This window comes from Aphidius gifuensis, linkage group LG1, assembly GCF_014905175.1.
Source record: "Aphidius gifuensis isolate YNYX2018 linkage group LG1, ASM1490517v1, whole genome shotgun sequence".
NCBI classification, from domain to species: domain Eukaryota; kingdom Metazoa; phylum Arthropoda; class Insecta; order Hymenoptera; family Braconidae; genus Aphidius; species Aphidius gifuensis.
In genome coordinates, this window is record NC_057788.1 from 12,876,335 (window position 1) to 12,888,657 (window position 12,323).

Consider the following 12,323-nt stretch of genomic DNA (forward strand, 5'->3'; position numbering starts at 1 on the left):
AAGTGAAAGTGAATAAAAAATTAATTAAATGTCTGATTTAAAAAAATTGATCCAACAACGAGGTATTGTTAAACGGCAATTTACATTAATGTTTAAGTTTTTCCAAGAAGAAGGGCGTTCACGTACCCAGGCTGAGGCAAAATTGATATCTCTCGATCAATTGTATAAACAATTTAACTCTATACAAGACTCGATTGATGCTCAACGCCTTGAAAATGATCAAGATGATCTCGATAAAGCCACCTTGGAAGATGATGAACAAAGAACATTAATTGATGAGCAATATAATCAGATCAGTACTACAATAAAACAAATTTTAGAAAAAGAAAAGCTGAATGATGATGAACGTTTTACTCAACTTCAAGAAGAAATAGCACGACTACGTTTGATCAACGAGCAACAGGGTTGGACACCTAATCACAACGTATAGTTCTTCCCAAGTTTGATAAACTGCAACCCCAACTTTGGTTGACACAAGTTGAAATGGCACTACGTCTTGGTGGCATTACAAACGACGAAGATAAATTTTCACAAGTCTTAGTGAATCTTGAGAGTGATGTATTGATGTTAGTTGGTGATTTAGCTAACAATCCACCAACAATGGACAAATTCAACATACTCAAAGATCGCATTTTACAAAGCTTTGCTCAAACAACAGAAGCACGACTCAGACGCATGTTTCGAGGCGATGAATCTGTTGGTAAAAAGCCAACTGAAATACTTGCACACATAAAAAATTTAGCATCTGGTGAGTGCAATGCAACTGTACTAAGAACAATATTTTTAGAAAAACTCCCAGAGCAAATGCGTGTGTTGTTAGCCATGTGTGAGCATGAAGATCTGGACAAAGTAGCTGAGATGGCAGACAAAATATACGAGATGTCTAATACTTCTTCATGTGCCATTGCCAGTTCTCAAGAACAAGCATCTGTTCAAGCTATTGCCAATCATGAATCACCAATATCAGAGGTCTTTAAACTAATCAAGACTCTCTCTAATAAAGTTGACAAATTACGAAGAGAGTACAGATCTAGATCCAGGTCAAGATCCAAATCACGTGGATGCTCAAACAGTCCAAGCAATAATCTGTGCTTTTATCACAGAAGATTTGGTTACAATGCAAGAAAATGCTTAGAAACATGTTCTTAAAATTCTGCATGGCAATCTATGAAATCGGAAAACTAATGGAGCTGTCGTCATTAAAAACAAATGACGACAGCAACCAAATCAGCAACAATAACAACAACAACTGCAGCAACGACAGCATAAATATAAACAGCATCAGCAATATTAAAGAAACTCGTCTTCATGTCATGGACAGAAGAACACAAATTCGTTTCCTAATTGATTCTGGATCAGTGGTCTCAGTTATTCCACGTTCTACAATCAAGTGCATCAACATTGCTGGCGACTTCACACTATTTGCTGCAAATCAAACTGTTATCCAAACATATGGTGATCACATAATTAATGTGGACTTTGGACTACGTCGACCATTCAAGTGGTCATTCACCGTTGCTGACATCAAAACACCTATTATTGAACCAGATTTTTTAACTCATTATAATTTACTCATTGACTTAAAAAAGCAAAAGCTCATCGATGCTGAAACACAATTCTCAGCACATGGTGTAGCTAAAAAAACAACAGAATTTGGTATCACTACTATCAGTTCTTTAAACAACGCAATTGTCGATACCAATAATCTTCTTAAAGAATATATTGATATCACAATCTCACCAATAAAACGAGAATCTGTCAACTCGTCAGTAGCTCATCATATAGAAACTACTGGTCAACCAGTGTCAGATCGTCCTCGTCGTATCTCTGGTGGAAAATTGGCTGCAGCAATAGCTGAATTCAAGATACTTGTGAAACAAGGTATTTGTCGTCCATCCAGAAGCCCTTATTCGAGTCCAATTCACATGGTAATTAAGAAATCTGGAGGATGGCATCCCTGTGGAGATTATCGCAGACTGAATGCACAAACAGTACCTGATCGATATCCAATTCCACATATACATGACTTTGCAGAGCATCTAAACAATAAAAAATTATTTACAACAATTGATTAAGTTCGTGCATATCATCAAATTCCAATGGCTGAAGAGGATATACAAAAAACTGCTGTCAGTACACCAATAGGTCTACTCGAATACGTCTACATGCCGTTTGGACTTCGTAATGCAAGTCAAACATTTCAACGACATATGGGATCCATTCTTAGAGATCTTGACTTTGCTTACTGTTATATTGATGACCTCTTAATTGCGTCAGAAACACCAGAGCAACATCTGGAGCATCTCCAAATAGTCTTCTGACGTTTGAGACAATACAACTTAACTATTAACATCAACAAGTGTCACTTTGCTCAAACAGAAGTACTATTCCTGGGATATAACGTAAATAAAAATGGCTGTTGACCTCCAGAAGATCGGGTGTCAGCTATCAATGAATACAAGTTACCAGAGACCATTTGTGAACTTCGCAAATTCTTGGGACTGATAAATTATTATCGTCGTTGTATTCCACATGCAGCACAACTTCGAGCACCTCTTAATGACTTTTTAACAAACTCCAAGAAAAATGACAAAAGAAAAGTACCTTGGACAGATAAAACAATAAAAGCATTTCACGATTGCAAAAGAAGTTTATCAGAAGCAACAATATTAACTTACCCCAGTATGAATGCGCTACTTGCTTCAATAACTGACGCATCTGACGTAGCTATTGGAGCAACACTTGAACAACAAAAAAATAGCATTTGGGAACCACTCGGATTTTTCTCTCGAAAACTGTCTAAGACTGAGGAAATTTACAGTGTGTATGACCGAGAATTGTTGGCAATCTATGAAGCTATCAAGCACTTCAGGCATATACTGGAGTGTCGACAATTCATAGTGAAAACTGATCACAAAGCATTAATTCATGCTTTTCAACAAAAGCCTGAAAAAGCATCACCAAGACAATTTAGACATCTTGATTACATTGCTCAATTTACAACTGAAATTATGCACGTAGCTGGTGATGAAAACATAGTTGCAGATGCATTATCTCGTCTTAATGAGACTTAATGACACTGAACTTGAAAACATCCTCGAAGGAAATAACTTTTTAAAACTGCAATTGGTACGATACGAACTAAACATTGCAATTTATTGTGATATTTAAACTGGATATATCCGACCTTATGTACCAGAGAAATTTCGAAAACAAATTTTCAACTCAATACATGGTCTTTCACATCTAAGTGGTTGAACAACTCTTCAACAAACTCGTAACAAATATGTTTGGCCTGGCATAAAAAAAGACATCACTAGTTGGTCTCGTCTTTGTTTACCTTGTCAGAAATCTAAAAAAATTCGACATAACAGGTTAAAACCAAACAAAATAGCTATGCCAGATGGTCGTTTTGACCATGTACATGACGACATTGTTTACATGCCACTAGTAAATGGTTATCGTTACTGTCTCACTATGATTGACAGATTTTCACGTTGGCCAGAGGCAGTACCAATGAAAGATATGACAGCTGATACAGTCGCAACATTATTCTGGACACATTGGATTTCCAGATTCGGTTGTCCAAAAATAATTACCACTGACCAAGGCTCACAATTTGGATCAAGTTTATTCACTGCACTTGGTAATTTTGTGGGTGCCAAGAGCCAGAACAACAGCATATCATCCACAAGCAAATAGTATGATAGAACCGTGGCATCGTTCTCTCAAAGCAGCATTAATGTGTCATCCAGATGAACCATGGACTGAATTATTACCAACAATATTATTGGGTCTAAGAACCTGCTTCAAAGAAGATTCAAAAGCATCAGCGGCAGAAATGTTATATGGTACATCATTACGTTTACCTAATGTATACTTAACCAACGAAGACATGCCAGCAGATCCACAAATATTTATTGAAAAATATCAACAACAAATGCGCAAGTTACGTCCGGTTCCAGCAGCACATCACATTAAAAGCAGTATGTTTGTGCTCAAGGACCTATATACTTGCTCACATGTATTAAAACGAACCGATGCAGTTCGTCAACCTCTTGAACCTCCTTACACTGGACCATATGAAGTCCTATAAAGGATGACTGATAGATTATTCAAATTAAAAATTAATGACAAATTAGTTGATATATCTGTTGACAGATTAAAGCCTGTGTTTTTAGCCAAAGAAGATAATCCAAAGCAACTTCAACAAAACCAGATGAATCTAAATCAACAACAACACTTGGAAATGACACCTAGACCTGTCAAAACATATGTAAATAAAAAAAAAATAACATTTGCTCCTAATATTCGTGACAAATTCACTGGAAGGGGAGTGGATGTGGCGGTGCCAACTGCCCAAACTGCAATTTCACCAGTTCCAAAGATGGCGACGACTGATCTAGGAAATTCTCATCTAGGAACATTAAAGCGTCCGCGCAAAGAGACTCTTGTCGCAAGAGATATATTTTAGTTGTAAACTAGACTACACTTGTAGCCTAATGTTTTATGTAATTCGAATCTCTTTATTCTATTACTTTTGATATTCTGATAATGAAGGAACTACCTCATTATTATTCCTAAAATAATATATAGTCTAGAGTTGATCATTTACCAAGTAATAATGGCAACCCTATAAACTATATTTCGATACCCCTAACTCCATCTTACTGAATATAGGTACATTACATTTAGGGGAGCTAGAGGTTTTGCACCCTCAACAAATTACTCGAGCCGGCACTATTGTCGAGCGGCCAGACCGCCAATTTTAATAATAAGAATTAAATATAAATTAATATATTGAGTGATATCGACAGAATCCTAAAAATATAAGGATTCTCTCGATACCACTCATGTCATAAGTAATGAACTAGAAATAATTCTAATTAACGTTGGAAAATCATAAGATTTTCCTGACCAATAAGAATTTAGTTATAGAAGAAAAACATGCACTATACTAAGTAAAAAACCGAACATCCCCGAAGGATCCACTCCTACTCTAAGGATTTACGGTCATCGGACGAGATCCTAAAATTTTACACATCAGGCGTGCCCAACACTTAGTTGCCACGTGTATCCAGATTTTATTATTATTATTATTTAATTTTTCTGATGAAATTTTCACAAATATGGCGTGATCAACACTTCGTTGTCACGTGTATACGAATTATTATTATTGTTATTTGCTCACAAAATTTGTTGATTTTCTTCTAATTTATATGCGAAAATTCTTTCTCAACAATTTTTTATATTTTAATTCAATGATATATTTTATACATTTATCAATTTTATATACAATATTACTCTTCTCACTCTCGTGATTGAGATTATAATTTTGAGCCAATTATATGTACTCACGACTGAATTTTCACAATTTTATTGATTTCTTTATTTTATCAAATATTTATATATATATATTTTTTTTTTTCTTTTTTTTTATTTTATTTTCTCACCTCGTGGTTTGAGCTGCTAGTTGGGAGCCATTTGTGAGTAGACTTTTTATCTCACTACTATTTTACATTTAATTTAATTTCAAACAATAATTTTAAACCAAGACATGAGCTTTATATTTCCTTTTATAAAAAGTTGATGAATAACGCTGCTTCCAGTATTTTCATTGGTCGTCATTTACATACTCACACACTCACAAAAAAAAAAAAGAAAATCACTTTAAATATTTATTTTTTTGTTTTATATTTTTGCTGTATTAATGAAATCGAAATTTGTACATGATTGACAATAACAAAGTTTTGTTAATTTGTTAACTAAAATTTTAAAGTATAACCAATTTTTTTATTCAAATCATTATTGAAGTATGAACCCTGCAATCTGCATTTATTGGTTTAGAGTAAGCTCACGACTTTCTTTTCAAAAATGAAAAAGAAAATTATTCAACAATATTTATTAATAAATATTAACAGCTGTTCGAGGTAAAATGGGATCATTAATAAACAATTTTTTATATTTTTTCCCACTCTGCTATTATAAGCCCACGTTTTTTTCTTCAAATATAAAAAAAAAAATTATTTGTAAAGGATTATTTGTTGGAGGTGTCATACAATTGTTTATTAACAATTACATGGCACCTCGAAAAAAAATATTATCAAATGATTTGTTTATTTTCTTAGAAGAAAAGTCGTAGGTTAATTTGTATTAATAATTCTTCTTCTCGAAAAGAAAGCCGTGAGCTCATTTGAATCAATAAAAGCAGAATTCGTACTTTAAGATTATTCAAAAAAAAAATAGTTCACTCCAGAATTTAAATTTACAATTTGTTATTGTTATTTAGGATCAAATTCTGATTTTAGTAGTACAAAATATTCAATGTAAAAGGCATGCATCTGTATATGATCATTTTTAAGTAATTTTTTTTTTTTTTTTCGTTTTTCTCGAGTTAAAATTTACTAAGTCATATACCGGTAACTCAAATTATTTTGAATCCTTTTTTTTTTTTGTATAAAAAATTTCATTAATTGTTTTTTGTCATATCATTGACAGTTGATCAACAAAAACGGCCGCTTGCGGCCGTCAACAACACTAGTAATATTAAAGAGAATAAAACAATTTATTAAACAATTATATTATTTGATATGATAATTTTACAAGACACAATATATATATATATATTAATGGTTGTGATACGGCAGAGTCAAATCATCAAATACAATTTTACTAAAATTTTCTGAATATTTTTCGGACGCATCGTTTAGCTTGGTGGCCGGACAAGAAGTGTTTTATATTTTTCTACGTCGTCTCTACGACACGCAGACACACATTACACACATACATTATACATTGATGGAAATACAAAATTATACTGGTGTCACGGAGACACCAATACATATACATATATATTTTATTTATAATATTGGATGTACCTATTTCTACACGCTACAGGGATAACTGTGACACCAGGATGTTTCAATTTTTTTTTTTGCCGAAATTCTCCATCAATCAACGAAGATAATCGTTTACAAGGTTTATTCAAGAATTCAGTGATTATATCAAAAACGTTCGGCAACTCCAGGTAATTTTTTAGCACCTGTGCCATAGGAACTACTTGTATTTTTGTACTATATTATACCCAAACAGTTTTTCTATTTTTTTTAATCAATTTGGGCCTAAGTCTTGTGCCAATTGTTTTAGAAGTTGAATTGATGAGAGCATTCTTTTCTTCAAGTTGTTTCAATGTTTTGAGTTCAGTATTTACCTCAGAGAAAAAACTTTCAAAAAATTTTAAAGCTGTATCAATATTGTTTTCTTCTGAAAATTGAAAGTTTATTGATCTAAAAAGAAGATATACGATAGATAAATCATAAATATTTCAATGGTTGGAGTACAAGTTATTCTTTGCGGTTTTTAAGAATAATTTGAAATAGATACTGCTGTTGTTCTAGGTTTATTTTTTTAGATTGTTCTTCGTCACTATCTTCTTTTTGACAATTATCTGGCATTTAAGACAAAGGAGATTTTTGTGATCTTGCATTGTCAGAGGCGAATAATTTATCCGATAGTTGACTCGTTGGAGTAACTAAAAAATATATCATATTATTCATAAATCAATAAGGATCAAACTATACTTAAATCAGCTCTAATTATACAGAAATAGATTGAAGAAAGTATAACGAATACCAATTATCAGAAAAGAAAAAATTATTTAATAAAGAAGATTGTATACAAAAAAAAGGAAAAAATACTCAATCGAATTCTCACCTAACAAAACGAATCGAGAGTAAAATTGAAATTCTTTATCAAGTCATATATAATTAAATACATAACAATTATGTTATCTTCCATTTCCATAAAATTTTCTTGACTCAATTCTCCAACAACACTACAACGTGGTTTTTTTTTTTTTGATATTTAATAAAATTTTGTTGGTTTTGAGTTAAACAATAAGCTTTATTGTGAAAGACAATGTTAAGAAGCTCGTCAAGATTGCTTTTAAATTTCATTTCTCGAACTTTCTGCAACTTGGAATTTTTCCGATTGCGATTTTTTGTGAGTTTCCATTTTCAATGTTTGAAGTTTGATTATTTTTAAGACAGAATTCTTCTTTTTACTCGTTTGAATTCGACATAAACTTCAAACTTATTCAACCTCATTGATAACATTTATAGCACATTGTTGTATTGTGACGTTAGATGTTTTAGGTTTGTAAAAAAATAAAGTCAAGACTTGGCGGTTAGTCGGTAGTTTACGATTAGAGAGGCTTTTTATTGTAGCTCCAATAAAAAAAACATATCGTCGCATTAAAGGCTAAAAGGCGTAAGTCCAAAAAACGTTAATTTTAATGGAAGAAGGGCGTAAGTGCAAATTTATTATTTTTTGGGTTTTTCATCTAATTTTAAGGCTTTAAAAAAAAAAAGGAAAAAGGGCGTAACAACCTTCTATAAAGGATGAAAGGCGTATTTCCAATTTTATTTTCCATTTATTTAAAAGTATAGTGTTTTTAAATTATTGATTATTTATTCATAATTATCAATAAATAATTGATCAGTTTAAGAACACTGACTTTGAATAAATTGAAAATAAAATTAGAAATACACCCTTCATCTTTTATCAAAATATATTTTGATAACGGAAAAAGGCGTAAATCTACATATTATCATAATACGCAAAATTAGATGAAAAACCCAAATATTAATAAATTTGCACTTACGCCTTTTTTCCGTTATTAAAAAAAAAATTCCCAAAAATGGCACGTACCCATTTTTCATTCTAATTTGCAACTACAAATATCTGGCAATTGAGTACTCGTTAGATTAACACTGGTATTACCAAACACAAACTTCACTTTTTTCTCGAATATTTAATGTGAGTTATTTGTGATACAAAAAAAAAAATTTTTTTTTATATGAAAAATTGGAAAAAAAGTGTTTTTCATAATTTCAATTGTTTATAAAAATATAAACAAATGAAAAAATATAATGAACTGTAATGTCCTGCGGTAAGCACCCAACCTTTTTTTTATTTTAGATAAATTATATTTTATAAAATTATATATTCAGGGTCTAATCCGATACCCTTAGCTCCCTCTTATAAATTATAAGGGTAACATTCAAGGGAGCAAACGCATCCCCTAGCACCCCCGAATATTCCCGACCTACTCTACGGTTAGCTTGTGCTACTGACCCAATATATCAGTTCACTGATATCTCTGAGAGTTCACTGGGATCTCTGATCCTGTGACTACCAGCTCTAACTGCTCTAACTGCTTTAATAAGTGCTTTAAAAAGTCTTAGAATAATTTTAAGAGTCACTAGCCGAAAACTGTAATTTATATTTATCCAATATTTCATTGATTTATTTTGTTTAAATATTCTCACTTATATTCACATAAAATTTGGTTGCATGAATTATTAATCTAAACTCATTAAAATCATCTTGGATTTAACTTGTAATAAGTTCCGACCACATGGTCTAAGTTGGCTTGTCCTTTTAATTCAAATTCGAGTGCAAGCATTGTGTTAAATTATTTAATCAAATAAATATTGAATAAAGTAAATTATAGTTGGCCGATTTGAGCAATAATTTGCTTGTTAAGAATATTTAATTATTTTAAATATAACAATCAACGACTTCGTGGTCATCAATTTGGTTTTAGCTACGACCTGTAAAGTATAGTAAAGCGTTTATGTGATTATTAAATCACACATATGTGATCTTCGTTATAATTCTTATTGTAAATTCAGTGTTACACAAGTGCGTCAATTATCTCAAGGTCCACGTCGGTCCAAATTTAATTATCTGTTACTGAACATCAATAACATTGGTAAAGTTGTGGTATTTGAATAATAAATTTACCATTTTATTTAACATTATAATTTTTGTGTTTGACTCAAGTTTTTATAAATTATTTGCGTTTAATTTGTGTACTATTCTTGCGTGTTTTTCAGGTTCCTTTTTACCTCTCCCTACATTACGCAATTTTTTATCTCCCTACTTTTCTAATGTTTCTTAATTGAGCAGGATAAACAGGGTTCATTTAATTACATATCTAGCAAGATTATTTTATAGGGCAATATTGGGTTGTCTAATAAGTAATCCGGCTACGATATTTCAGAACCAAAGGTTCAATTTTTAAATCAAAAAGTCAGGTATCATCTACTGTTCATAGATCAAACAATTATTTATTATTATTTGAATTATTCGAGTTGAAATAAAAAAAAAAAAATTTCAAATGCAATTTTCATGAGAAAAAAAATTCTTCATGACGCACCCCATAAGCTTAAAATAAAAATTTAAAATTGAACATAGCTGAGTATTACGGCTGTAAAAAATGATTCAGGGGGTAGCCCAATAATATTTTTTTTTTTGAGTCACCCTAATGGACACTCCCCGGATTGAGGAGACTTGTTATGAGATAACTTCATGTGATCTAATAGATGTTTTTTTGTTTTCTGACGACGATAATAGTCGGGCATCTATACATTGTCGTAGCTTTAATATTCAATGCTAAAAATTATAAATGTGAATTTGCGATACAATTATCTACTGGAAAATTTGAAAATTTGCAGTGTAATTTAGTATTAATTTTCGTATTGGAAATCGAAAATTACAGTGATGTCAGTGGTCCTTTTAGTTAACGATACTGAATACTGATACAACGAATCAATCTGTGAGTAGATAAGGTAAGTGCTTTACATTCTGTTATTTACCTGGTGTTTCAACTATTTTTTATATATATATATACTTGTACTTGTGTTGTCTTATAATCAGCCTACTCAAAAGAGTGGTTTTATTCTTTTATTTTCTATCTGTAAAAGAACATTTGAAAATTTTGTAATTATAAATATGTTTTAACCACTCACGAATTGTTTTGATTTTTTTTTTTTTTTTTTGAGCTGATAACGTATTTTTTGTGATAAGAAAAATATTAAATTATGATTTACAATAAATTCAAACTTTGCAACTTGGAAATAAATTTTTTTTTCGAGCTGCCGTTATTATAACAAATGTAACTTAACTGTATTTTTTTTCTGCATTAAAATGTAAAATATTTAAGCTATAAGTAGTTGAAGTAAATTCAGTGATGAACACATAAAGAGAAATATTATTAAATGTTAATTAATAACTTACAAAAGTTAATTTTTGACCAATAATTTTTTTCTCCTCGTTTAAACAACTGGTAATCTCTACAAATGAATTTTTGTATTAAAAAAAAATGCATATATTTTCCACCTGAAAAAAAATTTTGTCAAATTAAATTTACAAATCTTATAAATTTTTAAATATGTTTCTAATGATGATTAAATATACAGTCGAAAAATCACTTACTTAGTTTAATGTTAAACTGAACTAATTGTTTTTTTTACTGTTTGAGCATCTTTTCTGATTCTAACACTTTATGCGTTTTAAAAGAAAATACTCGACCTTTTTAATAATTAAATCATAATTGTTAGTTGTGTGTATTTATCACACATTTATTATGTCAAAATAATGTTGACTCACGTTTATTATTCATTGTTTATATTTTTTGGCAACAAAAAATGTCATGATTAAATAAAAAATCTGAATATTGCTTAAACAATATTCAATATTTCAGAATATTATACTAACTATTTCTGATGTACTCACTCGAGTTTTTTTTATGAATTAAATATCAAATATACTTATAACAATAAACTCGCAATTACTCTTATTTTTTGACTCATCTTCATTACATAATGAATTCATATTTTCAATTTATAAAACCGATAAAAAGACCAATATTTATTTTACTTATTTATAATTGTAGTAATCAGGAGACGTGACTCATACTGAGTAATGTAGAATTTAGAAGCATATAACTGAATAATTTGCTGAATAAAAAAAAATAAGGTGAATTTTTCAGCTTTATAACCGAAAATTTTTACATTTTTTACTATATTTTACGTCTTTCGACTACAAAAATTATGACAAAAATTAAATGTTGAATAATTCATAATATCCACACTAAAAAACAATTCTCGAAAGTCAACGATATCAATATTCCATTGAAAAATTGAGGATAAAAAACCTAAAAGTTCTTATATTCGAAATCAACCTTGTCAACGATTAAATTTCAAAAACATTTCTGAATCACAAAATAAAACAATGATATGTGCTAATTTTATATGCTAGACAATTATAAAGTATATATTGTGACGAAATTTATTATTTCACCGGTTCTCGAAATGAATAATCCAAAAGAAAGAGCTTGTTACGAATTAATAAGTTGTGATTAGTTATTTGTTGTTGATCTAATTTTTAATAATTAATGGGAGTTGGTTATTAATAATCCAAAGGATCACTGCTCAAGCTCTGTGAAGAGTCAAGTCCGTTACATGTGGTGTCGATAG

At 30.6% G+C, this 12,323-nt stretch overlaps 1 protein-coding gene across 1 annotated transcript; it reads left to right on the forward strand.

Moving 5' to 3' along the window:
* Positions 1–483: 483 nt before the first annotated feature.
* LOC122853208 lies at positions 484–1,149 on the forward strand. The gene has a single exon (XM_044153569.1). It carries the CDS (start codon positions 484–486, stop codon positions 1,147–1,149), a length of 666 nt encoding a protein of 221 aa, XP_044009504.1.
* Positions 1,150–12,323: the final 11,174 nt, after the last annotated feature.

Coding starts and splice junctions, on each gene's coding strand:
- LOC122853208 (XM_044153569.1), top strand. CDS start 484: ATGGCACTACGTCTTGGTGGCATTACAAACGACGAAGATAAATTTTCA.